The following is a 27,866-nucleotide window of genomic DNA, read 5'->3' on the forward strand; positions in this document are numbered from 1 at the left end:
TGGAGACTGGCTAGGCCACTCTAGGACCTTAATGTGCTTCTTCTTGAGCCACTCCTTTGTTGCCTTGGCCGTGTGTTTTGGGTCATTGTCATGCTGGAATTCCCATCCACGACCCATTTTCAATGCCCTGGCTGAGGGAAGGAGGTTCTCACCCAAGATTTGACGGTACATGGCCCCGTCCATCATCCCTTTGATGCGGTGAAGTTGTCCTGTCCCCTTAGCAGAAAAACACCCCCAAAGCATAATGTTTCCACCTCCATGTTTGACGGTGGAGATGGTGTTCTTGGGGTCATAGGCAGCATTCCTCCTCCTCCAAACACAGCGAGTTGAGTTGATGCCAAAGAGCTCCATTTTGGTCTCATCTGACCACAACACTTTCACCAGTTGTCCTCTGAGTCATTCAGATGTTCATTGGCAAACTTCAGACGGGCATGTATATGTAGTCTTGAGCAGGGGGACCTTGCGGGCGCTGCAGGATTTCAGTCCTTCACGGCGTAGTGTGTTACCAATTGTTTTCTTGGTGACTATGGTCCCAGCTGCCTTGAGATCATTGATAAGATCCTCCCGTGTAGTTCTGGGCTGATTCCTCACCGTTCTCATGATCATTGCAACTCCACGAGGTGAGATCTTGCATGGAGCCCCAGGCTGAGGGATATTGACAGTTCTTTTGTGTTTCTTCCATTTGCGAATAATCGCACCAAATGTTGTCACCTTTTCACCAAGCTGCTTGGCGATGGTCTTGTAGCCCATTCCAGCCTTGTGTAGGTCTACAATCTTGTCCCTGACATCCTTGGAGAGCTCTTTGGTCTTGGCCATGGTGGAGAGTTTGGAATCTGATTGATTGAATGCTTCTGTGGACAGGTGTCTTTTTTACAGGTAACAAGCTGCAGTTAGGAGCACTCCCTTTAAGAGTGTGCTCCTAATCTCAGCTCGTTACCTGTATAAAAGACACCTGGGAGCCAGAAATATTTCTGATTGAGAGGGGGTCAAATACTTATTTCCCTCATTAAAATGCAAATGAATTTATAACATTTTTGACATGCGTTTTTCTTGATATTTTTGTTGTTATTCTGTCTCTCACTGTTCAAATAAACCTACCATTAAAATTATAGACTGATCCTTTCTTTGTCAGTGGGCAAACGTACAAAATCAGCAGGGGATCAAATACTTTTCCCCCCACTGTATTTATAAGGCACATCAAGCATTGACAAAAAACTAAAACATTTTGTCCATTTATTTTAGAGCAACCATTTGAATCAAGTGTCTAGTAAGTTATTGAAGTATGTAGACATATACAAGTTCTATTGACTTATTCAGGAGTGATAGGAGAAACACTATTTAGTAATAGCCTCTGAAATGGTGTGTGATGTTTGCAGGTAGATTTTTATTGTCATGAATCTTGTCCTGAAGGCAGAACTGAGTGATTCCTCCTTAGATCGGCCAGCTGCAAAGTCAACATTGTCTATATTGTAAAAATTAATGGAAACAAAAACATTAATTTTAGGTTGGGCTTAGGCATTAGGGTAAACAGTGTGCTTAAGATTGTATTACTTTATGGCTGTGCTTGCTAGTGACCACTGCAGAGCTGCCTGATGTTCACTGTATTGTACTGTTTGGAGGCTTCAGTGGGAGCAGATGTTTGACTGCAGGTTCCACGTATGTGAGGCCAGAGGAAATGAAAAGAGGAGAGGTGTAATCAGTGGGAGGTAAGTGTGCACACACACAGGCCAGGGCATGTGAACGAGGGCGTTAGAGGGGAACACGCGCGCACCCTGGCTCAGCGGTGCCTCTGATCTGGGCAGCATGTTGAAAGGGTGTCTCTAGAGGGGGGCGAGGGGGTGGTGGATGGAGGGGCAGTGGGGTGTGCTCTAATGATCGGAGGATGTGTGAGTAGGATCCTGTCCTGCTTTCCCACACTCTTATTTATTAGATATTTTCTGTGGGGGCTGAGTGCAGGGGGGCGAGGTGTCCAACAATAGAAGTGTGCCTTCCCAGAGGGCGCTGGATAATTGTATTAATTGGCATCAACAATGGGAATGTTTCTCTCCCTCTCTCTCTCTCTCTCCCCTCTCTCCCTGTGTACCTTTCTCATGCTTTCTGTTTGTACATGTGAAAGACAGAGAAGATGTTAATGGTAAATCAGTTATGTCAGGGGAGATACATTATTTAATTGATATAGCGCAATTACAGTATTATCACAATATTGCAGTACATTCAATTTGATCTATTTTCATTCATGTTAATTTCAATTACCACTATGAGTTCTGATATATAGTAATTGTCTCCTTAATAGGTTAACATTAATTTCTGCAATGTGAAGTGGGCAATATCTAAACTCAGCTAAAAAAGAAACGTCCTCTCACTGTCAACTGCATTTATTTTCAGCAAACTTAACATGTGTAAATATTTGTATGAACATAACAAGATTCAACAACTGAGACATAAACTGAACAAGTTCCACAGACATGTGACTAACAGAAATTGAATGATGTGTCCCTGAACAAAGGGGGGGGGGGGGGTCAAAATCAAAAGTAACAGTCAGCATCTGGTGTGGCCACCAGCTGCATTAAGTACCGTAGTGCATCTCCTCCTCATGGAATGCACCAGACTTGCCTGTTCTTGCTGTGAGATGTTACCCCACTCTTCCACCAAGGCACCTGCAAGTTCCCGGACATTTCTGGGGGAATGGCCCTAGCCCTCACCCTCTGATCCAACAGGTCCCAGACGCGCTCAATGGAATTGAGATCCGGGCTCTTCACTGGCCATGGCAGAACACTGACATTCCTGTCTTGCAGGAAATCACGCACAGAACGAGCAGTATGGTGGCATTGTCATGCTGGAGGGTCATGTCAGGATGAGCCTGCAGGAAGGGTACCACATGAGGGAGGAGGATGTCTTCCCTGTAACTCACAGTGTTGAGATTGTCTGCAATGACAACAAACTCAGTCCGATTATGCTGTGACACACTGCCCCAGACCATGACGGACCCTCCACCTCCAAATCGATCCCGCTCCAGAGTACAGGCCTCGGTGTAATGCTCATTCCTTTGACGATAAACGCAAATCCGACCATCACCCCTGGTGAGACAAAACCGCAACTCGTCAGTGAAGAGCACTTTTTGCCAGTCCTGTCTGGTCCAGCGACGGTGGGTTTGTGCTCATAGGCGATGTTGTTGTCGGTGATGTCTGGTGAGGACCTACCTTACAACAGGCCGACAAGCCCTCAGTCCAGCCTCTCTCAGCCTATTGCGGACAGTCTGAGCACTGATGGAGGGATTGTGTGTTCCTGGTGTAACTCGGGCAGTTGTTGTTGCCATCCTGTACCTGTCCCGCAGGTGTGATGTTCGGATGTACCAATCCTGTGTGTTACACGTGGTCTGCCACTGCGAGGATGATCAGCTGTCCGTCCTGTCTCCCTGTAGCGCTGTCTTAGGCGTCTCACAGTACGGACATTGCAATTTATTGCCTGGCCACATCTGTAGTCCTCATGCCTCCTTGCATCATGCCTAAGGCACGTTCACATAGATGAGCAGGGACCCTGGGCATCTTTCTTTTGTTTTTTTTCAGAGTAAGTAGAAGGCCTCTTTGGTGTCCTAAGTTTTCATAACTGTGACCTTAATTGCCTACCGTCTGTAAACTGTTAGTGTTTTAATGACCGCTCCACAGGTGCATGTTCATTAATTGTTTATGGTTCATTGAACAAGCATGGGAAACAGTGTTTAAACCCTTTACAATGAAGATCTGTGAAGTTATTTGGATTTTTACGAATTATCTTTGAAAGACAGGGTCCTGAAAAAGGGACGTTTCTTTTTTTGCTGAGTTTATATGCCTTGAGGGTCCCTTATCAAGTCTACTGTCTGACTCAGTCCCCATCTGCAAAGGTCTTATAGAGAATGTTCCCAGGTAATAAGATTGTGACACCCTGCTTGTGTTCAGTCTGTGCCTCTGATATCTGCAGTACCGTTCCTTTGTTGGCCAGTTAACCATGAGATAATTGATGCCTCTCTCATTGTTGTGTTCGCCTCGCCCACTGACCTTGGAGTGTGGGAAAGCTAATCCAGCCTGGGACTCATGGTTTTGTAATGATAATGTCCTCCTATAAATAGGGGAGTGGGCTCCTCTCTCAGCTTACAACTCACTCATCTTCCTTAGAGAAGCACACACACTCTCTCTCTTTACCAGAATGGCTCCTACCTACATCAGCGACTCTGCCAACACCATGCTCTCTGCTAAAGACAAGCATAAAGTAAATATTATTTATAACATATGTTTGTGTCATTGTTTACTATTGAATCATTTTCTTCATGATTTGAACTTTAAGGACATAGAACTAACCGAATGCCCTCTTTTCTTCATCAGCTAAGGAAACCAGTTGTGGAGAAGATGCGTAGAGACCGCATCAACATCTGTGTAGAGCAGCTCAAGACCCTGCTGGAGAGGGAGTTCCACAAACAGGACCCCAACACCAAGCTGGAGAAGGCTGACATCCTGGAGATGACGGTGGGGTTCCTGAAGCAGAAGCTGCAGCCTCAGAGCCCAGTCCCCCAGAGGGCCCACAGTGAGGGCTACTCCCAGTGCTGGAGAAAGACCCTGCACTTCCTGTCTTCCAGCTCCATGAAGGACATAATGCTTCAGAACCTCCAGAGAGCTGGCCAGGACGTCTGCCCCTCCTCGCCACTCTCCTCCCAACATCAACACCACAGCCAGGGCCCAGTGAAGCAGGCCACCAGTGGTCACAAAACAGTGTGGAGGCCCTGGTAGAACCACTACTTGGAGACTCTATCTCATAAACTGGATGGGTGTTTACCATCTTTCTTGTTGTAGGAAATACATTTCCAAATGTTGTATTGAAATGATATTATATTCTTGTTAAATATGAAATGAATTCTACTGATGTGATTATTATTCTCTCTCAGAGAAGAAGCTGAAAAACATATTTGTATCACTTTATAATGAAGAATATTTTTTATATTTGACATGTGTATGTTTACGCGTGTATGCATTTTGTGCTCACTTGATGCACCAATGTGTCCTTTAGTCCTTTCATTTTCTTTGAAGATGATTTGTTAAGGTTATATATTTACATTTATGGTTGCTTAGCCAACTGAAATCTTGCGTTAACCATATTGTATGTACTGCCCTATTGAAGGGTATTTACAAATGCTTTGAAATGCCTTTTGTAAAGGCTTTTTGGGACATTGTTGTTCCACCATAGGCACTGTTGTGCTGTGAAATGTATTGTTGACACTGTGTGTCTTTCATTCTCAGTTGATAAAGTGAACATGCATCCAAAAAGGATTCCAATGAATGTTTTGGAAAGTAACCATACTGTGTTTGTGTGTTTCTAAAGGAGCTGTAATTAACCGGGGGATAATGGGACATAATGTAGAAAAAACAATGTAGAGGGAAGATGGAATGTAACAAATTTAACTGAAGTGGAAATAAACAGGAAATGACAGATAACGCAAACAGGCAGTGTACTGGTAAGTACTGTAGCTAGAAGTGCAGGCATCTGGACACATCAGCACATGAGGATGTATTATCGTGTTTATCAGTGCAATGTATCTACTCCTGGGCAGAGAAAAGCCTCACTTCTGATATGTAAAAAAAAAAACATAAATTATAATCTTTCACTAAATTATCCATATAATTCCCTTAAACCTAAGTTGTATTGCCATGTCCTGACCATAGAAAGCTGTTATTTTCTATGGTAGAGTAGGTCAGGGCGTGACAGGGGGGTTTTCTAGTTTAGTTTTTCTATGTTGTCATGTACTAGTTTTGTATTTCTATGTTGGGTTTTGTTTGGGATGATCTCCAATTAGAGGCAGCTGGTCATCGTTGTCTCTAATTGGAGATCATACTTAAGTAGGTGTTTTTCCCACCTGGGTTTGTGGGAGATTGTCTTTGAGTTAGTGTATGTTTCACCTCTGCGTCACGGTTTGTTGGTTTTTGTTGTTCAGTTTATTTGTATGTATTGCATAGTTTCACAGTGAAAATAAAATGTGGAATGACACACACGCTGCACTTTGGTCCGCTCCTTCCTACGACAACCGTGACATGTATGGTCGTAATTACTGTAATGGAATTCCCTATCTAGCCCATTACATTGAAGCTCTTGGAGACTTCTGCATTGCTGTATGGGGCACTTATATTCAAGTGTTAAAAATAGCTGCCTGACAGAATATAGTGATCCACATCTCGACACCAACCTGGAAATCTTGCATATAGTTTATCTTGACTTTTACATGAACATATTCGAGAGATCTTATTGGGGCGGCAGGTAGCCTAGTGGTTAGAGCGTTGGACTAGTAACCGAAAGGTTGCAAGATCGAATCCCCGAGCTGACAAGGTAAAAGTCTGTCGTTCTGCCACTGAACTGTTCCTAGGCTGTCATTGAAAATAAGAATTTGTTCTTAACTGACTTGCCAAGTTAAACAAAGGTTAAATAAAATATAATTGGAAGTGATGTACAGTAATTGGAATAATCAAGAGGACTGAATGAAGATGTAAAAGCATTGTAACATGTTTATTAGTGTATATTTGTCCTGAGACATACAGTATGGGTTGGTGGTGGAACTGCTTGTCTTGAATAGGGCATATTGACAGTTCGTAGAGGTCAATGATCCAGGAAGTGGCTTAGTCTGTGTACCACAGGGTCTGCATCTGACTACATAGGTCTGGAGCTCACCATGCTTTCCCACACTCCTCAACCATTAACAGCCCTGATTGGGACAGTAGATAACATTGATGACTTAGTGATTGATTGAGTGTGTGTGCGTACGTGCAATGACAAAGAGTGAGAGAGTCCGTGCATGGGCTATGGGTGGAGAGCAGTCAGTGAGGCTAGAAGAGGGAGTGTGCAATGGTGGTAGTCGTCTGTGTGTGTGAGATAGGGTGAGAGATGGTGTGTGTGTGTGTGCTCAATGTGTGTAGACTTTAATCTTACACCTGGGAGCAGACTTGCCCTCCAGACTGACACCTGCTTGCGTCAGGCAGATAAGATAGGTTTCCCACGGCGCCACACAGCAAGGCCTGGCTACAGGCACAGGCGCATCCTGTCATATACATACTAACATTCACAATGTCTTCAAAGCGAGGCTTACCCCTCACAGCACTGTTGTGTCACTAAGTAAATCAATTCTCTAGTGAATTCAGACTTTATTTTGTACACACCGATAGATTACAGAACAGGTTCATAAATGCAGGTGGAATATACTTAAGCAAAAACATATAATATACATTTAAATTCATACTAGTTTGAATAAAATTGATGAATTAATTAAATTGAAACATAAATGCTTGCTAGTTTCATATATTGTTCATGAAATTTGTACAACCAATATATATATTTTTAAATACGATAATCACTTGTGTTTAATGTTGAAGAAGGACATGATGATTAAATGAATAAGCTGGTTTGAAGGGGAGCGGCAGGAAGTGGATGGGGATCAGGATTCTCACATTCATGCCGAGAGGATAATTTAGGGCGGCACACTTTCTTTGTCCCTTCAATGAAAGGGGATAATGAAACGGGAGTGTGGGAAAGCCGAGGAGAGGTAGGCCCCACACAGGAGAGACGTGCCACACAGTTACACAGCCCGGCAGGCAGGCTGCGCCCTGGATCACCAGCTGTTTGATGAAACCAGAGCTGACGGAGTCGACTGCCCAACATTAGCCTAGGGCTTAACATACAAACCCCAAGAGAGGCACGTTGGACACACACACACACACACACACACACACACACACACACACACACACACACACACACACACACACACACACACACACACACACACACACACACACACACACACACACACACACACACACATGCAGACACTTACACATGCATGTGCACGAATGCTCACGTTCTCATTCGAATCATGCCTGTGCTTGTATATACAGTGCATTCAGAAAGCATTCAGATCCCTTCACTTTTTCCACATTTTGTTACGTTACAGTCTTATTCTAAAATTGATTAAATATATATTTTTTCTCATCAATCTACACACAATACCCCATAATGACAAAGTGAAAACTGTTTTTTTTTTTAATGTTTGCACATTTATTACAAAAAACAACAGAAATACCTTATTTACATAAGTATTCAGTATTTGCTATGAGACTCGAAATTGAGCTCAGGTGCATCCTGTTTCCATTGATCAGTCCACCTGTGGTAAATGCAATTGATTAGACATGATTTGGAAAGGCACACACCTGTCTATATAAGGTCCCACAGTTGACAGTGCATGTTAGAGCAAAACCAAGCCATGAGGTCAAATGAATTGTCCGTAGAGCTTCGAGACAGGATTGTGTAGAGGCACAGATCTGGGGAAGAATACCAAAAAATTCCTGCAGCATTGAAGGTCCCCAGGAACACAGTGGCCTCCATCATTCTTAAATGGAAGAAGTTTGGAACCACCAAGAGTCTTCCTAGAGCTGGCCGCCTGGCCAAACTGAGCAATCGGGGGAGGGTGGTGACCAAGAACCTGATGGTCACTCTGACAGAGCTCCAGAGTTCCTCTGTGGAGATCGGAGAACCTTCCAGAAGGACAGCCATCTCTGCAGCACTCCACCAATCAGACCTTTATGGTAGAGTGGCCAGATGGAAACCATTCCTCAGTAAAAGGCACATGCCAACCCGCTTGGAGTTTGCCAAAAGGCACCTAAAGAACTCTCAGACCATGAGAAACAAGATTCTCTGGTCTGATGAAACCACGATTGAACTCTTTGGCCTGAATGCCAAGCGTCACGTCCAGAAGAAACCTGGCAGCATCCCTACAGTGAAGCAATCATACTGTGGGGATGTTTTTCAGTGGCAGGGACTGGGAGACTAGTCAGGATCAAGGGAAAGATGAACGGAGCAAAGTACAGAGAGATGGTTGATAAAAACCTGCTCCAGAGCATTCACGACCTCAGACTGGGTCAAAGGTTCACCTTCCAACAGGACAGCGGCCCTAAGCACACAGCCAAGACAACGCAGGAGCCCAGACTTGAATCCAATCTAACATCTCTTGAGAGACCTGAACATAGCTGTTCAGCGCCACTCCCCATCCAATCTGACAGAGCTTGAGAGGATCTGCAGAGAAGAATGGGAGAAACTTCCCAAACACAGGTGTGCCAAGCTTGTTGCGTCATACCCAAGAAGTCTTGAGGCCGTAATCGCTGCCAAAGGTGCTTCAACAAAGTACTGAGAAAAAGGTCTGAATACTTATGTAAATGTAATATTTCAATTTTTTTTACTTGATACATTTTAAAAAATGTTTAAAAACATGTTTTTGCTTTATCATTATGGGGTATTGTGTGTGGATTGATGAGGGAAAAAGGAAAGGGGTCTGAATACTTTCCGAATGCATTGTCCATATATTATTATATGATTATGCATTTAATGCTCTCTTATTCGGGGTGTCATACCAGCAATGTCAACATATTGTCAACACATGCAAATTAATAAATAATAAAACACATTAACTATAATTTAGAGCTACAAACTAAAGACGGCGCTTTTGTTAAAACTGTTGCCATTAGACCCATGAAGACAGTAGATGCTGAGATTTAGAATACATGATTTTTGTGTGGCACAGTGTGAGAGACAGAGAGAGACAGAGAGAGAAAGACAGAGATAGACAGATAGAAATAGAGAGAGAGAGAGAAAGACATAGAGAGAGAGACTTGAGACTTCAGTGGCGATAAAATAATCAATAGCAGCCTGCCAATATGCATTGTCAATATCATTGTTTATTTTGGTTTGATATTCACTTGTGCATTCAGTTTAGGTTAAACACCAACAATGTCAAAATACAAAGTCTACTCACATCCACTGTAAAAATGTAAAATACAAATGTTTCAATATGCATTATGTGCAATCAGTTCCTTTACAAAAGGTAACATAATCTGATTTCCCATTAAGAACACTTAAACATGAGAATTAATCTCCAATAAATATTTAGCATCAGAATCACACACAAATCAATACTTGAGTCGCCTAAATAGGAGTCATATACCACATGACAGAAAAAGTATTCCCTACGTCTATTCACAAAGCAGATTCATAGAAGCCTTTTTTACAGACAGCTCCACACAGGAGACAACAAACTATAACGCTTGTCATATGATGTTTGCTATCCTTCATAAAGGACCTAAGCAGATATTACAATTGGAAATAGAGATTTCCTACAGCATGAAAGACGGTAAACACCCATCCAGTTTGTTAAATAGTTTGTCTCTACCAGGGCCTCCACACTGTTTTGTGACCACTGGTGGCCTGCTTCACTGGGCCCTGGCTGTGGTGTTGATGTTGGGAGGAGAGTGGCGAGGAGGGGCAGACGTCCTGGCCAGCTCTCTGGAGGTTCTGAAGCATTATGTCCTTCATGGAGCTGGAAGACAGGAAGTGCAGGGTCTTTCTCCAGCACTGGGAGTAGCCCTCACTGTGGGCCCTCTGGGGGACTGGGCTCTGAGGCTGCAGCTTCTGCTTCAGGAACCCCACCGTCATCTCCAGGATGTCAGCCTTCTCCAGCTTGGTGTTGGGGTCCTGTTTGTGGAACTCCCTCTCCAGCAGGGTCTTGAGCTGCTCTACACAGATGTTGATGCGGTCTCTACGCATCTTCTCCACAACTGGTTTCCTTAGCTGATGAAGAAAAGAGGGCATTCGGTTAGTTCTATGTCCTTAAAGTTCAAATCATGAAGAAAATGATTCAATAGTAAACAATGACACAAACATATGTTATAAATAATATTTACTTTATGCTTGTCTTTAGCAGAGAGCATGGTGTTGGCAGAGTTGCTGATGTAGGTAGGAGCCATTCTGGTAAAGAGAGAGAGTGTGTGTGCTTCTCTGAGGAAGATGAGTGAGTTGTAAGCTGAGAGAGGAGCCCACTCCCCTATTTATAGGAGGACATTATCATTACAAAACCATGAGTCCCAGGCTGGATTAGCTTTCCCACACTCCAAGGTCAGTGGGCGAGGCGAACACAACAATGAGAGAGGCATCAATTATCTCATGGTTAACTGGCCAACAAAGGAATGGTACTGCAGATATCAGAGGCACAGACTGAACACAAGCAGGGTGTCACACTTGTATTACCTGGGAACATTCTCTATCAGGCTTCTGCAGATGGGGACTGGGTCAAAATGGTAGACTTGATAAGAGACCCTAAGGGACCCTTGATAAGGGACCCTTTCTTTCCTTCCAGTTCTCTGTTGCCAATGACTGGAACGAATTGCAAAAATCACTGAAGTTGGAGACTTATGTCTCCCTCACTAACTTTAAGCATCAGCTATCTGAGCAGCTTACCGATCGCTGCAGCTGTACATAGCCCATCTGTAAATAGCCCATCCAATCTACCTACCTCATCCCCATACTGTTTTTATTTACTTTTTTTGCTTTTTTGCACACCAGTATTTATACTTGCACATCATCATCTGCACATCTATCACTCCAGTGTTCATTTGCTAAATTGTAATTACTTCGCTACTATAGCCTATTTATTGCCTTACCTCCTTACTTCATTTGCACACACTGTATATAGATTTTTCTATTGTGTTATTGACTGTACTTTTGTTCATCCCATGTGTAACTCTGTGTTGTTGTTTTTTTGTTGCACTGCTTTGCTTTATCTTGGCCAGGTCGCAGTTGTAAATGAGAACTTGTTCTCAACTGGCCTACCTGGTTAAATAAAGGTGAAATAAAATAAAACAAATAAAAAGATATGACACAGCACACGTCACATGGCAGATATGCACAGAATAATCACACTACAGAGATGATTATGATTTTTAAAATGAAATTATATATATATTATTTTTTATTTTATTTTTTATTTTAACACATAAACAAATTGAAAATATTGTTGGATAAAGAAATCCCGATACCTGTCATGTATTATGTTTCATCATCTCTATAATGCTTCATCCCAGTTATCCTGAGTGTTTTAGCCGTCTTTGGTCTCTTCACCAGTGGTTGATGCGTCTGACCAAGGACTTGGGCATGTATTTCGTCGACAATTTTGCATCCTTCTGGAATAGGCCTGGCTACTTTGTGGAAGGTGCAATTAACCTGGGTGAAAATGGCTCCCGGCTGTTGTCATCAAACATTGGAAAGGTTCTTGGTCAACTAAATTGATGTAAGGACAATATTAGCATTACATGTAAGTCAGTTTTTACAATCTCCTCTTTGGTCACTGTGAGAGTTCCACATGTTGTATCTGAAAGCAGTGGCGGTTCTGGCTTCTATGGCTTACAGGGTGAACCCCTCCTTCAGCCCTCCCCCGACAACCCCCCCCCCAAATACCCATTCTGCACTAACTGTAATTTTTATTCACACATTTGGAACAACACAAAGAAAAAATCAGAACATTTAAAATTATATAAATATAAAAACTATACAAAAATAAGACTCATAAATATCAAAAAGAAGTAACAAAGACAAATAGAAACAAATTGTAGTATATAAATACAAATTATTACACTATTACCCTATTGCTAACAAAAAACACACAAATAAAACTAAATTGCACAAATCCGATATCACACAAATACACAAATAGAATAACACACAGAGGACCTGATTATTACACTATTGTACTTCAAACAAGAAACACACAAACTGAATTGCACAACTAATTGCATTGCATTAGTACTGTACAATTAGAGGTGTGCTATTTGATAGATTCCCTCGCTCCCCCTACCTCTGGCTTCCAGTGGGGAGACTTGAGGTCAACCTATACCCGCCCCCTCCCCATCTCCTACTTCTGAGTGGGAGACCTTCCCAGGCCCAGGCAGTAGCCTGCCTAGCTCACAAACTAGAATCAGGGCGCCCACTCCGACAAGGTTAATTGACCCACAGTCCCACACAGTGACATAATATCATTGACGTGACATGCAAATGAGTGATAGAAAACCGATCGCGCAAATGTCACAATTCGGAATGTATATAAAATCATCAAAAAAGAAACGTCCCTTTTTCAGGACCCTGTCTTTCAAAGATAATTTGTAAAAATCCAAATAACTTCACAGATCTTCATTGTAAAGGGTTTAAACACTGCTTCCCATGCTTGTTCAATGAACCATAAACAATTAATGAACATGCACCTGTTGAACACTAACAGTTTACAGACGGTAGGCAATTAAGGTCACGGTTATGAAAACTTAGGACACTAAAGAGGCCTTTCTACTGACTCTGAAAACACCATAAGAAAGATGCCCAGGGTCCCTGCTCATCTGCGTGAATGTGCCTTAGGCATGCTGCAAGGAGGCATGAGGACTGCAAATGTGGTCAAGGCAATAAATTGCAATGTCAGTACTGTGAGACGCCTAAGACAGCGCTACAGGGAGACAGGACGGACAGCTGATCATCCTCGCAGTGGCAGACCATGTGTAACAACACTTTCACATGATCGGTACATCCGAAAATCACACCTGCGGGACAGGTACAGGATGGCAACAACAACTGCCCGAGTTACACCAGGAATGCACAATCCCTCCATCAGTGCTATGACTGTCCGCAATAGGCTGAGAGAGGCTGGATTGAGGGCTTGTAGGGCTGTTGTAAGGCAGGTCCTCACCAGACATCACCGGCAACAACGTCACCTATGGGCACAAACCCACCGTCGCTGGACCAGACAGGACTGGCAAAAAGTGCTCTTCACTGAGGAGTCGTGGTTTTGTCTCACCAGGGGTGATGGTCAGATTCGCGTTTATCATCGAAGGAATGAGCATTACACCGAGGCCTGTACTCTGGAGCGGGATCGATTTGTAGGTAGAGGGTCCGTCATGGTCTGGGCCAGCATCATCGGACTGAGCTTGTTGTCATTGCAGGCAATCTCAACGCAGTGCGTTACAGGGAAGACATCCTCCTCCCTCATGTGGTACCCTTCCTGCAGGCTCATCCTGACATGACCCTCCAGCATGACAATGCTACCAGCCATACTGCTCGTTCTGTGCGCGATTTCCTGCAAGACAGGAATGTCAGTGTTCTGCCATGGCCAGCGAAGAGCCCGGATTGCAATCCCATTGAGCACGTCTGGGACCTGTTGGATCAGAGGGTGAGGGCTAGGGCCATTCCCCCCAGAAATGTCCGGGAACTTGCAGGTGTCTTGGTCGAAGAGTGGGGTAACATCTCACAACAAGAACTGGCAAATCTGGTGCAGTCCATGAGGAGGAGATGCACAGCAGTACTTAATGCAGCTGGTGGCCACACCAGATACTGACTGTTACTTTTCCATTTATGTTTGTCACATGTCAGTGGAACTTGTTCAGTTTCTGTCTCAGTTGTTGAATCTTATGTTCATACAAATATTTTCACATGCTAAATTTGCTGAAAATAAACGCAGTTGACAGTGATTGGATGTATTTTTTTCCTGAGTTTTATATATCTATATATATCTATTTTTTAAATAATAATAATTGTGCGGGCGCCCCATGCCGCAAGATGTTGCCCTGGGCGGCTGCCCATGTCGCCTATGCCTAAATCCCCCACTGTCTGAAAGTGGTGACATGCCTAATGGTGCTAACCAGAGAAATGTAATTGCTATTCCTACTTTGTTTTCTTTTCGTAATAGGTATAAACCAATCTTTGAGTCTCCTGTTGTTCTGAAATCTTAAAGTAAATCTGACTTGTACTCAAACTCCGTGTGATTGTAAATTCAGAAAAGGTTTGACATTTTTACATCTTAACATTCATAGTTTATTACCTAAAATGGATCATGTCAAGATCTGGTTCTCTCAGGCAGACCCTGCTATTTTTATTTTATCTGAAACCTGGTTAACTGATAAAACTCTGAACTGAATGGTTACAATGTGTTTAGGGCTGACAGGAAAGGCAAAGGCGGTGGTGTTCCAACACAAATAATCTTCTTTCTGTGTCTGTTAAAGGCTACCTCCAGTCCTAAACCATTTGAATTTTTGGCTTTAAGTCTTCAGGTGGGTTCAATCTCAAAAGTAACAGTTATAGGAATCTATCTTCCACACTCCGCCAAGAAGTGTGTACTAAACAAATGCACTGATTTAATTGCCATTTTTACTGCCCCAGAGGTGTTGATCACTGGATATTTTAATATTGCATGGGGAACGCAGGATGCTGACTGTTTAAAGGATTTTTGTACTAATCTAAATTTGACCCAACTGATTACAAAGCCTACTCGTCCAAACTTAAAGGACCCTACAAAATTGACTTTGATTGACCTCTTATTTACAAATAGTCCAGAGAAATATGCTGGGAGTGGGGTATTTGCTTTGGATATTAGTGACCACTGTCCCATTGTATGTGTCAGGGATATACGGATGCCTAGATCTAAACCTCGTTTTATCAACAAGAGGAATTTTTTAAATGTCAATGAACAGGCATTTTTTTGGGGCCCTTTATTTTCGTAACTTTGATTGTATTGCATCTATACCTAACCCATGGCTGGCTTTGAACCACTTCTCAAATGTTTTCAGTTGTATTGTACTGTAGATAAACATGCTCCCTTTAAAAAACTGAGAAATAAAAATAGGTCTTGCCCTTGGTTCAGTCCAGAGCTATCTGAAGTCATAAACAACAGAGATGCTGCCTGCGCCAAAGCTAGATTCACAGACTCAGGCCCAGACTGGCAGTCTTTCAGGCAATTGAGAAATATGTGTGTAAAACTATTTAAAAAAGCAAAATCAGATTATGTTAATACACTATCTGAATATACAGGGAACCCAGCTACATTTGGAAAGCTGTTACATCACTGAAGGATTGTGCCTCCTCTTCTTTCCCCCAATAAATTAATATAGATTCTGGCCCTATTACTGACAAAATTGATATCATTAATGCATTTAATCACCATTTTATCTCTGTGGGCTATATATTTGAATGTATTTCAAAGCCAGCTCTTGAAAAGAATAGTTTTGATGTTGATGGTGAAAATCTTTTGAATGGTACTGAAAATGCTGGGCAGGAGTTTTCTTTTCGGAAATTCTGAGATTAAGAAGTCCTGGATGCTTTGCTAACATGAGACAACAACAAAATCCACAGGGGGTGATCATTTGGAGCCTGGTTTGCTTAAGTGTGCAGCTCCCTTTATTGCTGCCTCAGTAGGCCACATTTTTAATTTAACATTGTTATCAGGACGTATTCCAAAAGCATGGAAATATGCATATGTGCTGCTACTCCATAAAGGTGGGGATACAAATGATCTTGACAACTATCGCTGTCACACACTGATCTGTTTCAGCTGTCTTTGTGATTGTCTCCACCCGCCTCCAGGTGTTTCCCATCTTCCCCATTATCCCCTGTTTATTTATACCTGTGTTCTGTTTGTCTGTTGCCAGTTGGTCTTGTTTGTCAAGTCAACAAGTGATTTGTTTCGGCGTGGCGTGGCGTGGCGTGGCGTGGGTGGGTGGGTGGGTGGGTGGGTGGGCGGGCGGGCGGGCGTGGGCGTTAAAGTGTTTTTTTTTTTTTTTTATATATATTTTTTCATCCCAGTTGCTCTTTTCATTGTCCTCCTGGTTCTGACTCTGAGCCTGTCCTCACTGAGCCTGCCTGCCTGACCACTCTGCCTGCCTACTGACCTGAACCTTTTTCCCCCGCTGGATTTTTGGCCTCTTTTTTTATTTATTTTTTTGATTCTTTTTTTTTTTTTTGACCGCTTACCCTGAGCCTGCCTGCCATCCGGTACTGTTGGCTCACCTCTGGTTTACTGACGCCACGCCCTGCCTGTCTATTGCCTGCCCCTATTGGATCATTAAAACTATCGTTATTTCAACGTGGTCTGCATCTGGGTCTTACCTTCCTACCTGATAATCGCCTCATTTCAAGACTACATTGTTTAGTTAAGATTCTTGAGTCATTGGTTAATTTACAACTTTGTTCCTCTTTATCTGGTTTATATTAAAAATACAATTATCAATCAGGGTTTAGGCCTGGGCATAGTACTACCACAGCAACCACGTTAGTTAATGATCTTGACCAAGCCTTGGTTTCTAAAAAGAGCTTTGCTGTGTTGTTTATTGTGGCCAGCAACATCAGCAGCCCGCATCCAAACTGGAGAAAGACGATATTTTAGAGATGGCAGTGAGTTTCCTATAGGAGACAACCACTGTGGGTGTTTTACCCAGCTACTCTCAGGGATTCTCCCAGTGTCTGCAGGAGGCCCTCCGGCAGCTGTCCCTTCACGTGTCCCTGCAGGCGGCAGAAAGAGGGGAGATCAAACGGTTCTAGGTGCTCCAGAGAACACCACCGTCCAAGCATAGCCCTGCCAAGAAGTCAACATCAAGATCATCATCACCACGATCCCAAGGCTCTCTGTGGAGACCGTGGTAATACTGACAATGACCACAAGACTGGGGAAAGTATCTGAACATTTTGGATCAGATTTGCGCCTCAGGCTAACAACCAATGCATATTGTCTTTGTGGCATGATTATATTATTTTAGTATTTTTATCGCCAGTTGTGCAACATTTGCACATACACTACTTGACCAAAAGTTTATGGACACCTACTTGTTGAAGCATCATTCCAAAATCATGAACATTAATTCCCCCTTTGCTGCAATAACAGCCTCCATTCAGCCATGAGCATTAGTGAGGTCGGGCACTAATGTTGGGCAATTAGGCCTGGCTTGCGGTCTGCATTCCAATTCATCCCAAAGTTGGTCGATGGGGTTGAGGTCAGGGCGCTGTGCAGGCCAGTAAAGTACTTCCACACCGATCTCGACAAACCATTTCTGTATGGATCTCGCTTTGTGCACAACAGCATTGTCATTGTGTCACGTCCTGACCAGCAGAGGGCGTATTGCTTAGTCTAGGTCAGGATGTGGCAGGGGGTTTGTGTTTGTTAAATGTTGGGTTGATGATTGGGACTTCCAATTGAAGGCAGGTGTGTATAGTTGCCTTTGATTGGAAGTCCTATATAGGTGTGTGTGTTTGTCTTTGGGGTGGTGGGGAATTGTTCTGTGTTGAGCCTATGCTTTGCCAGACTGTTGGTTGTTCGTTCATTCTCGTGAGTTCTTTGTTATTTTGGGTGTTCATTTTTGATAGTTAATAAAAGTCAAGATGAGCCTGCACATACCTGCTGTGTTTTGGTCCTCTTCTCTCCAGTACGACATTTTTAAGGATGAGTACGACTTATTTTATGACACATTGTGAAACAGGAAAGGGTCTTCCCCAAACTGTTGCCACGAAGTTGGAAGCACAGAATTGTCTATACAGTGGGGGGAAAAGTATTTGATCCCCTGCTGATTTTGTACGTTTGCCCACTGACAGAAATTATCAGTCTATAATTTTAATGGTAGGTTTATTTGAAGAGTGAGAGACAGAATAACAACAAAAAAATCCAGAAAAACGCATGTCAAAAATGTTATAAATTGATTTGCATTTTAATGAGGGAAATAAGTATTTGACCCCTCTGCAAAACATGACTTAGTACTTGGTGGCTAAACCCTTGTTGGCAATCAGAGGTCAGACGTTTCTTGTAGTTGGCCACCAAGTTTGCACACATCTCAGGAGGGATTTTGTCCCACTCCTCTTTGCAGATTTTCTCCAAGTCATTAAGGTTTTGAGGCTGACGTTTGGCAACTCGAACCTTCAGCTCCTTCCACAGATTTTCTATGTGATTAAGGTCTGGAGACTGGCTAGGCCACTCCAGGACCTTAATGTGCTTCTTCTTGAGCCACTCCTTTGTTGCCTTGGCCGTGTGTTTTGGGTCATTGTCATGCTGGAATACCCATCCACAACCCATTTTCAATGCCCTGGCTGAGGGAAGGAGGTTCTCACCCAAGATTTGACGGTACATGGCCCCGTCCATCATCCCTTTGACGCGGTGAAGTTGTCCTGTCCCCTTAGCAGAAAAACACCCCCAAAGCATAATGTTTCCACCTCCATGTTGACGGTGGGGATGGGGTTCTTGGGGTCATAGGCAAAATTCCTCCTCCTCCAAATATGGCGAGTTGAGTTGATGCCAAAGAGCTCCATTTTGGTCTCATCTGACCACAACACTTTCACCCAGTTGTCCTCTGAATCATTCATTGGCAAACTTCAGATGGGCATGTATATGTGCTTTCTTGAGCAGGAGGACCTTGCGGGCGCTGCAGGATTTCAGTCCTTCACGGCGTAGTGTGTTACCAATTGTTTTCTTGGTGACTATGGTCCCAGCTGCCTTGAGATCATTGACAAGATCCTCCCGTGTAGTTCTGGGCTGATTCCACACCGTTCTCATGATCATTGCAACTCCACGAGGTGAGATCTTGCATGGAGATTGACAGTTCTTTTGTCTTTCTTCCATTTGCGAATAATCGCACAAACTGTTGTCACCTTCTCACCAAGCTGCTTGGTGATGGTCTTATAGCCCATTCCAGCCTTGTGTAGGTCTACAATCTTGTCCCTGACATCATTGGAGAGCTCTTTGGTCTTGGCCATGGTGGAGCGTTTGGAATCTGATTGATTGATTGCTTCTGTGGACAGGTGTATTTTATACAGGTAACAAGCTGAGATTAGGAGCACTCCCTTTAAGAGTGTGCTCCTAATCTCAGCTCGTTACCTGTATAAAAGACACCTGGGAGCCAGAAATCTTTCTGATTGAGAGGGGGTCAAATACTTATTTCCCTCATTAAAATGCAAATCAATTTATAACACTTTTGACATGCGTTTTTCTGGATTTTTGTTGTTGTTATTCTGTCTCATTGTTCAAATTAACCTACCATTAAAATTATAGACTGATCATTTCTTTGTCAGTGGGCAAACGTACAAAATCAGCAGGGGATCAAATACTTTTTCCCTCGCTGTAATTGTTTAAAATAAACAAGAGGTTTTACATTGAGAAAACACACATTTCTCTGTAATATCTTCACTGAAATGATCAGAATAACATTCACATAAAGCAAATTCTATCATTTTGGGGTAAATACTCATGATGGATAAATACTCAGACTGATACATACTCAATAACTTTTCAATATTACCTTAACATGAGAAAAATGTAGTGTAAACAAAACGTTTTCCTATATGGTTTGAGCTTAAAACAGATGAGTCGTACAGACAATCACAAACAGTTTGATGATATAAAACCTATTTTTGGTTAAAAATCCTCATGGAGGACCATTCAAGTTATTGTTTATCATGATCAACATGACACGTTTCATAAAACATAAAGGTTATTATTTAAAATAAAATGACAAATATGGATTATTCAATTACATTTTCATTAAAAAAATGTTCTTAGTCACAACAAGACGTTTAAAACCTATGAGGAACATATCTTCCTATTCTCACTACTGTCAATGACATACATTTTAGACCAACATGGTCCATTGTGATTGTCTGCGAGGGGAGCTTCAGTCTGTAGGACTCTACCAGGGCCTCCAGAGGGCGCTGTTGACTGGACTCTAGTCTTTGCTGATGCTGTGCTGGGTTGGGGAGCTGAGCTGAGGCAGGTCACTCTCCATTCTGTTCTTATCAGAGGATGGCTGCAGGCTCTGGAAGTTGCTCAGCAGTCTTCTCTGGGACTGTTTCTTCACCTCATCCTTGGACAGGAAGTGCACAATCTCTTGGACACATCTGGAGCAACCCTGATTGACAGGTACTGAACAGGAGGAGGAGCTCACTGGCTGGTACTGTTGTTGTCTCAGGAAGCAAACTGTCAGCTCCAGGATGGTTGCTTTCTCCAGCTTGGAGACGGGCTGCTGATTGAGGATCTCTGGACCCAGGAAAGGCTGCTGTTGATACGATCTATGCTTCTCCACCACAGGCTTTCTTAGCTACAAGAAGAGAAGGAGGGTCATTAATAACCTTATTCTGGTATATGACATTAATGAAACACCATTTTTTTTAATCAAATAACATTTTTCACATTTTAGTCATTTAGCAGACGCTCTTATCCAGAGCGACTTACAGTAGTGAATGCACACATTTCATACATGAATCTCACTTTACCTTGTTGGTCAGAGTCAGGTGGTTCTTAGAGTAGATCATTGCTGAAGTGATTGAAGGTGTCGTGGCTGAATCTCTGTGCTGTAGAGGTCTTTGTGTAGAGATAATCTGATTTGTACTGGTTTCATCTCTCCTATATATAGTCCCAAATCTGCATATGAATATGTGGGTCTTGGGCTTGTTGGAGATTCTCACAGTCTGTAGCCAATGGGTGAGCTTGGGAGGACAACGAGGAATGTGGAGCTGCCACATGCTCAGTGTTCTTATTACTGGGGGACAATGGTCACATCTCAGGGGAACAGGTGGAGGGGTGGGGGGTGATGGAGAGTGACTCACAGAGCGCTGTGTGAATCTGGGAATGTGGTGACTCCCAGATCTGCTGCCTGATGTTGGGATCAATGACACAGACAGAGCACACGCTCATCATCACAATTTACACTTGTGCGACTGACACAAATCCTGTACATTAAAACTCTTGGTGCTACCCAAATCCTTTTGATTGTTCAATTTTGAAGAACAGCCTACTATTTCCTTGATACAGTGCAGTTTTGGTCAAGTTTAGGCGCTTCAAATGATTTTGAACTATGAGCTGTTAATCTGATTTGATGAATGATTTGCATTATTTTACTTTATTTCTAAACAATATCCATTTGGTAATTCCTTGTGATTTCAGTATTTCACTGCTTTTAAACCCAAAAAATAAAACAATTTGTAACGGTTGTCGTCAGGGATAGAGGACCAAAACGCAGCAGGAATGTGGATGCTCATCTTGATATTTATTTTAAATAAAGAGAACACCAAAACGAAGAACGCACGAACAACAAAACAGTCTTGTCATGCTCACACAGGCAAAACAAGAAACAATCTCCCACAACACTACACCAAAAAATTACCCATATATTGGACTCTCAATCAGAGGCAACGAGAAAGCACCTGCCTCCAATTGAGAGTCCAACCCCCCATTAACCTACACAGAAATACCACAAACCAGAAAGAACATAGAAATACAAAACATAGACCAAAACCCGGAAATAATAAATCAAACACCCTACTACATAAATCACCACCCCGAACCACATAAACAAAATACCCTCTGCCACGTCCTGACCAAACTACAATAACAAATAACCCTTATACTGGTCAGGACGTGACACAATTAGACAATATTAGGGCAAAGTAGGAAATAACGTTTTGGGGAGGGAATACACTCCCTGTTTTGGGAGTCCAGATGCAGCAGATTTGTCCTCGGTCTTGGAGCTACTGGTCAGTGTGAGTAGAGAGCTGATCTGAGTTTCCCACACTGACTCCTGTGTGCTGTAATCAATGCACTACAAAAGCTGCTCAGTGGACAATTAGTGACGGCTATTGGCTCTGTGTTGTACTATAGACACAGCCTGACGTCACAGATCATCTAGATTCTGGAGGGAAACAGCAGCATGGGGGGGGACTATGCTAAGATATGGAATTGTTTTAAGATTGTCATACCATGGCTCATTTAGCGATTTCATTTTGAATTCTAGGACGTCTTTAGGTACCCTAAAAAAAGATTTACAAAATATTTGATAAAATATTGCATTTGGCTTTTACCCCTATAGCCCTTAGCATTGAATAACACATTCATAAATGTGACTAACCACCTGGATTCGGTCCGATGTAGGAACATTTTAAATGTAGTTTTTTACATTGGATAAAAGTAGAGACTCAGAGCTAGAAAATGTTATATCATACACTGCAGTTGAGGAACAATGGGAAAGTAACTCTGCTTTGGAAGTTGATAAACTTGTAACCCCACTTTTGAGAAAATGTTCCTTGAATGTTTTGGTACACCTACTGGAGAGCTCTTCTTTGTCTACACCCATTCAGCATAGTTCTTTAAGGATTCACATGTCAGGACATGTGCTAAACAGAATGAGTAGTGTAGTAAACAACCAAAGATTTCAAAACTAAAACTGGTTAAAGTTGTAGCCTACAATAAGGAAAAACTCCAGGTAAATATACACTTTAACTAGTCAACCTACACTACCGGTCGAAAGTTTTAGAACACCTACTCATTCAGGGGTTTTTCTTTATTTGTACTATTTTCTACATTGTATAATAATAGTGAAGACATTAAAACTATGAAATAACATACGGAATCATGTAATAACCAAAAAAGTGTTAAACAAAGGCAAATGGTGCCTGCTTTGAAGAATCTCAAATATAAAATATATTTAGATTTGTTTAACACTTTTTTAGTTACTACATGATTCCATATGTGTTATTTCATAGTTTTGATGTCTTCAATATTATTCTACAATGTAGAAAATAGTAAAAATAAATAAAAACCTTGGAATGAGTAGGTGTGTCCAAACGGACAACGAACACAATTGCATTTTGTCAATGTCAATTTGAATGCACAGAGATACCGTGATGAGATCCTGAGACCTATTGTCATGCCATTCATCCTCCACCATCACCTCATGTTTCAGCATTATAATGCACTATCCCATGTTACAAGGGTCTGTACACAATTCCTAGAAGCTGAAAATGTACCAGTTCTTTTCATGGCCTGCATACTCACCAGACCTATTGAGCATGTTTGGGATGCGTGTATGTGTACGATGTGTATGACATCATGTTCCAGTTCCAGACAATATTTAGTAACTTCGCACAGTCATCAAAGAGGAGTGGGACAACATTCCACAGGCCACAATCAACATCCTGATCAACTATATGTGATGGAGATGTGTCACGCTGCACACCAGATAGGGACTGGTTTTCTGATCCACACCCCTACTTTTTTAAAAAAGGTATCTGTGACCAATAGATGCATATCTGTATTCTGTCATGTGAAATCCATAGATTAGAGCTTAATTGATTTATTTCAATTGACTGATTTCCTTATAGGAATTGATTAGGATGTTGATCAGGATGTTGTGACTCAGTAACATCTTTAAAATTGTTGCATGTTGCGTTTATATTATTGTTCACTATATATACAATTAAAACAACATACATTTAGAATCAAGGCAGGTAAAATAGCAAAAGTGGGCTAGGTGCTAAATATATTTTAGATTGGGACTAGGACTATGAAAAAGACAGTCTGTAGAAGTAGGTTTTAAAAGTTCTGAGTGATAGAGCGGCTCTCAGATGGTCAGGGAGAGCATTCCATAGGCGAGGGGCAAGGGAGCAGAAGACTCTGTCCTCTACAGTTCGAAGTTGTGTCTTGGTGACTTGAAGCAGTAGGAAGTGGCTCGACCGGAGACTGCAAGTTGGCTCACTGATTGCGATGTGATCACTGTTGTATGTGCGGCTCAATCCATTCAGGGCTTTAAATAAAAGCATGAGAATTTTGAAGTCAATCCTGTAGTTGCCCGGTAGCCAGTGGAGGCCAGGATAGGTGTGATGTGGTCTGACTTCTTGGTCCTGGTCAGGACCCTGGCAGCACTGTTCTGGATAAGTTGGCACCTCTGTAGTAATTTGGCTAGGAGGTCCCCAAATGGTACATTGCTGTAGTCGATCCGAGAGAAGATGAAGGCGTGGATGTGTTTCTCTGCATCTGGCTGGGAGAGTGATGGTATAACCCAGGAATTATGTTTTACATATTTGTTTTATGTGGGCATCGAAGGACAGAGAAGGATCAAACTAGACTCCTAGGTTGGAGATGACAGAGGACAGGTAGATGGCCTGGCCATTGATTGTAGGGCAGATGTTTCCAGCACTGGTGACCTGCTTGGGTGTCCCAATAAGCATAGCCTCAGACTTGCTACTGTTCAACTGGAGGAAGTTCTCTTTCATCCATGCCCCGATGCCCTCTAGGCAGTTGCTGAGTTTTGCTAAGGCAGAGATGGTGTCAGGTTTGGTGTTAATGTAGACCTGGGTATCGTCAGGCTAGCAGTGGAAGTTGATGCTATAATCTCTGAGGATTTGGAAGGGGAGGTTGGAGATGGGCCTGTAGTTGGATAGGATGTCCTGGTTGAGGTTGGGTTTCTTCAGTAAAGGGGTGACAGCAGCTGTTTTGAAGATCGATGGCACCTCTATGGTCAGCAGGGACTTGTTGATCAGGGTGGTGATAAACGTAAGGAGGCTTTAAACAAACAGTTCCCATCGAGCCCCTGTGGGTAAAGCTCATTATTTAAATATTTGTCGTAGAAACAGAGAATCAATTCAAGTTGAGTGTGTGTTTGTGTACTGTACAGAAACAAAATTGCACATTTCAACCATGTCCCACATACAAATGGCTTTATGCCATTACTTATGTACTTAGGCCTTATTGTAGGTGTCTTCTGCCTAGACCCAAGACCCAAATACTGAACATTTATGGGATCATTAGCAATAGAGCCAATGATTTCCCCATAGAGACCCAGACACACCCTCTAACCTCTGAAAGTCCCAGTCTATTGTCCCAAAGGAGCTCTGTGAGTGAGTTTTTCTGGGTTTCCCACACTCTCTCCATTCTGTGCTTTCAATGGAGGAACAATAGAAGTGTGTCTTATTACACATCACATTAGCTTTTGAGTTTGAGTGGCATAGATGCCCTACATTTTCAGAGAGCTAAGATGACAGCAGCAGTTTGGGTCCAACACCTGGAATCCCTGATAACCAAGCTAAACACACTGATATGCAATTGTAATACATTCTGATTATCCCCCAAAATAATACATTTAAATAAAACAGGTGCGTCAGTAAAAAAATAAAAATATGTCATGCTTCCTGGGGAATTCGCATTTATGATTAATTATCTAGCTATAGTCAATTTCACATGTGAACTAAAACAATTAACATCATGCAATTCTGTGTGGATAAAAATGTCTCTTAACCTTTATCTTACGTGGTAGATTTTGAATGAAGCACCAAGGGAGGTACAAATGAATATGTATTCAGTGTTGTATTCAATATCCTTGTTTACAGTAATGGGTCATAGTAGGCTTTTTTGGTTCTCCATGTGGAATTTCATAAATCAGTAATGTAACTGGGATGGAAGGCTGTCTTTGTCAAGAGTAGAATAGAGTAACAAATGAGAAGATTTAATTTTATAATTTCTGTATTTATTCAGATTGACTCAATGATTCACATCATTGAAAGCCTTAATTTAAGTTAAATAGTTCAATAGAAATGAAGTGATTAAACATCACAACAAGAACTTATCTCTAAGACAGTAGTAGGCTACATAATACACAATTACTGTCTTGATAAAAGACAACATATTGTTTAAAATAAACAAGAGGTTTTACAGTAAGACAGAACAGTTTTCTTTCATATGAAGTATACACATTATAATTATAATAGGGATGACATTTCACAACTAAGGTATGATCTTAAAACAGATCAAATATTGCTAATCCCAGAGTGACAACATGGTAGCAACACAACATGGTAGGAGCACAAAACATGGTACAAACATTACTGGGCACAGACAACAGCACAAAGGGCAAGAAGGTAGAGACAACAATACATCACACAAAACAGCCACAACTGTCAGTAAGAGTGTCCATGATTGAGCCTTTGAATGAAGAGATTGAGATAAAACTGTCCAGTTTGAGTGTTTGTTGCAGCTCGTAGCTGCAGCGAACTGAAAAGATGAGCGACCCAGGGATGTGTGTGCTTTGGGGATGTTTAACAGAATGTGACTGGCAGAACGGGTGTTGTATGTGGAGGATGAGGGCTGCAGTAGATATCTCAGATAGGTGGGAGTGAGGCCTAAGAGGGTTTCATAAATAAGCATCAACCAATGGGTCTTGCGATGGGAAAACAGAGATGACTAGTTTACAGAGGCGTATAGAGTGCTGTGATGTGTCCTATAAGGAGCATTAGTGGCAAATCTGATGGCCGAATGGTAAAGAACATCTAGCCGCACGAGAGCACCCTTACCTGCTGATCCATAAATTATGTCTCCGTAATCTAGCATGGGTAGGATGGTCATCTGAATCAGGGTTAGTTTGGCAGCTGGGGTGAAAGAGGAGCGATTACGATAGAGGAAACCAAGTCTAGATTTAACTTTAGCCTGCAGCTTTGATATGTCCTGAGAGAAGGACAGTGTACTGTCTAGCCATACTCCCAAGTACTTGTATGAGGTGACTACCTCAAGCTCTGAACCCTCAGAGCTAGTAATCATGCTGATGCACATGATGCTGTGCTGGGCTAGGGAGCTCAGCTGAGGCAGGTCACTCTCCCTCTGGTTCTTATCAGAGGATGGCTGCAGGCTCTGGAAGTGGCTCAGCAGTCTTCTCTGGGACTGTTTCTTCACCTCATCCTTGGACAGGAAGTGCACAATCTCTTGGACACATGTGGAGTAACCCTGATTGACAGGTCCTGAGCAGGAGGAGGAGCTCACTAGCTGGTACTGTTGTTGTTGTCTCAGGAAGCAAACTGTCAGCTCCAGGATGGTTGCTTTCTCCAGCTTGGAGTCAGGCTGCTGATTGAGGATCTCTGGACCCAGGAAAGACTTGAGGTGCTCAATGCTGCTGTTGATTTGATCTCTGCGCAACTTCTCCACCACAGGCTTTCTTAGCTACAAGAAGCGAAGGAGGGTCATTAGTAACCTTATTCTGGTATATGAAATTAATGAAACACAAAAAAATTTATCAAATAAAATTCCTTTCCTTGAATTTAAATCTCACTTTACCTTATCCAGAGCGACTTACAGTAGTGAATGCACACATTTCATACATGAATCTCACTTTACCTTGTTGGTCAGAGTCAGGTGGTTCTTAGAGTAGATCATTGCTGAAGTGATTGAAGGTGTCGTGGCTGGATCTCTGTGTTGTAGAGGTCTTTGTGTAGAGATAATCTGATTTCTACTGGTTTCATCTCTCCTATATATAGTCCCAAATCTGCATATGAATATGTGTGTCTTGGGCTTGTTTGAGATTCTCACAGTCTGTAGCCAATGGGTGAGCTTGGGAGGACAACGAGGAATGTGGAGCTGCCACATGCTCAGTGTTCTTATTACTGGGGGACAATGGTCACATCTCAGGGGAACAGGTGGAGGGGTGGGG

At 42.4% G+C, this 27,866-nt stretch overlaps 4 protein-coding genes across 4 annotated transcripts; 1 reads left to right on the forward strand and 3 right to left on the reverse strand.

Annotated features, from left to right (window-relative positions):
• Window positions 1-4,132: 4,132 nt before the first annotated feature.
• LOC106565957 (transcription factor HES-5-like) lies at window positions 4,133-6,012 on the forward strand. The gene is made up of 2 exons (XM_014133648.2): window positions 4,133-4,245; window positions 4,359-6,012. The coding sequence occupies exons 1-2, from the start codon at window positions 4,183-4,185 to the stop codon at window positions 4,758-4,760; spliced, it is 465 nt and encodes a 154-aa protein (XP_013989123.1). The 5' UTR covers window positions 4,133-4,182; the 3' UTR covers window positions 4,761-6,012.
• A 3,708-nt stretch (window positions 6,013-9,720) lies between these two features.
• LOC106565956 (transcription factor HES-5-like) lies at window positions 9,721-10,852 on the reverse strand. The gene is made up of 2 exons (XM_014133646.3): window positions 10,743-10,852; window positions 9,721-10,629 (listed from the first exon to the last, which is right to left on the reverse strand). Exons 1-2 carry the CDS (start codon window positions 10,803-10,805, stop codon window positions 10,228-10,230), a joined length of 465 nt encoding a protein of 154 aa, XP_013989121.1. The 5' UTR covers window positions 10,806-10,852; the 3' UTR covers window positions 9,721-10,227.
• An 8,876-nt stretch (window positions 10,853-19,728) lies between these two features.
• Window positions 19,729-21,194, reverse strand: LOC106565908 (uncharacterized). The gene is made up of 2 exons (XM_014133594.3): window positions 20,893-21,194; window positions 19,729-20,717 (listed from the first exon to the last, which is right to left on the reverse strand). Exons 1-2 carry the CDS (start codon window positions 21,139-21,141, stop codon window positions 20,346-20,348), a joined length of 621 nt encoding a protein of 206 aa, XP_013989069.3. The 5' UTR covers window positions 21,142-21,194; the 3' UTR covers window positions 19,729-20,345.
• Window positions 21,195-25,894: 4,700 nt separating this feature from the next.
• LOC123725557 (uncharacterized) lies at window positions 25,895-27,817 on the reverse strand. Its single transcript, XM_082959290.1, has 2 exons — window positions 27,554-27,817; window positions 25,895-27,379 (listed from the first exon to the last, which is right to left on the reverse strand). Exons 1-2 carry the CDS (start codon window positions 27,800-27,802, stop codon window positions 26,630-26,632), a joined length of 999 nt encoding a protein of 332 aa, XP_082815416.1. The 5' UTR covers window positions 27,803-27,817; the 3' UTR covers window positions 25,895-26,629.
• Between the last annotated feature and the right edge of the window lie 49 nt (window positions 27,818-27,866).

Source organism: Salmo salar, chromosome 12 (genome assembly GCF_965601325.2).
Source record: "Salmo salar chromosome 12, fSalSal1, whole genome shotgun sequence".
Taxonomy (NCBI): Eukaryota; Metazoa; Chordata; class Actinopteri; order Salmoniformes; family Salmonidae; genus Salmo; species Salmo salar.

Excerpts from the sequence above, each read along its gene's own strand:
- LOC106565957 (XM_014133648.2), top strand. The coding sequence starts at position 4,183 with ATGGCTCCTACCTACATCAGCGACTCTGCCAACACCATGCTCTCTGCT. Across the intron at positions 4,246-4,358 it reads CTGCTAAAGACAAGCATAAA|CTAAGGAAACCAGTTGTGGA; the intron begins GTAAATATTATT and ends TTTCTTCATCAG.
- LOC106565956 (XM_014133646.3), bottom strand. The coding sequence starts at position 10,805 with ATGGCTCCTACCTACATCAGCAACTCTGCCAACACCATGCTCTCTGCT. Across the intron at positions 10,630-10,742 it reads CTGCTAAAGACAAGCATAAA|CTAAGGAAACCAGTTGTGGA; the intron begins GTAAATATTATT and ends TTTCTTCATCAG.
- LOC106565908 (XM_014133594.3), bottom strand. The coding sequence starts at position 21,141 with ATGTGGCAGCTCCACATTCCTCGTTGTCCTCCCAAGCTCACCCATTGG. Across the intron at positions 20,718-20,892 it reads ACCTGACTCTGACCAACAAG|CTAAGAAAGCCTGTGGTGGA; the intron begins GTAAAGTGAGAT and ends CTCTTCTTGTAG.
- LOC123725557 (XM_082959290.1), bottom strand. The coding sequence starts at position 27,802 with ATGTGGCAGCTCCACATTCCTCGTTGTCCTCCCAAGCTCACCCATTGG. Across the intron at positions 27,380-27,553 it reads ACCTGACTCTGACCAACAAG|CTAAGAAAGCCTGTGGTGGA; the intron begins GTAAAGTGAGAT and ends CGCTTCTTGTAG.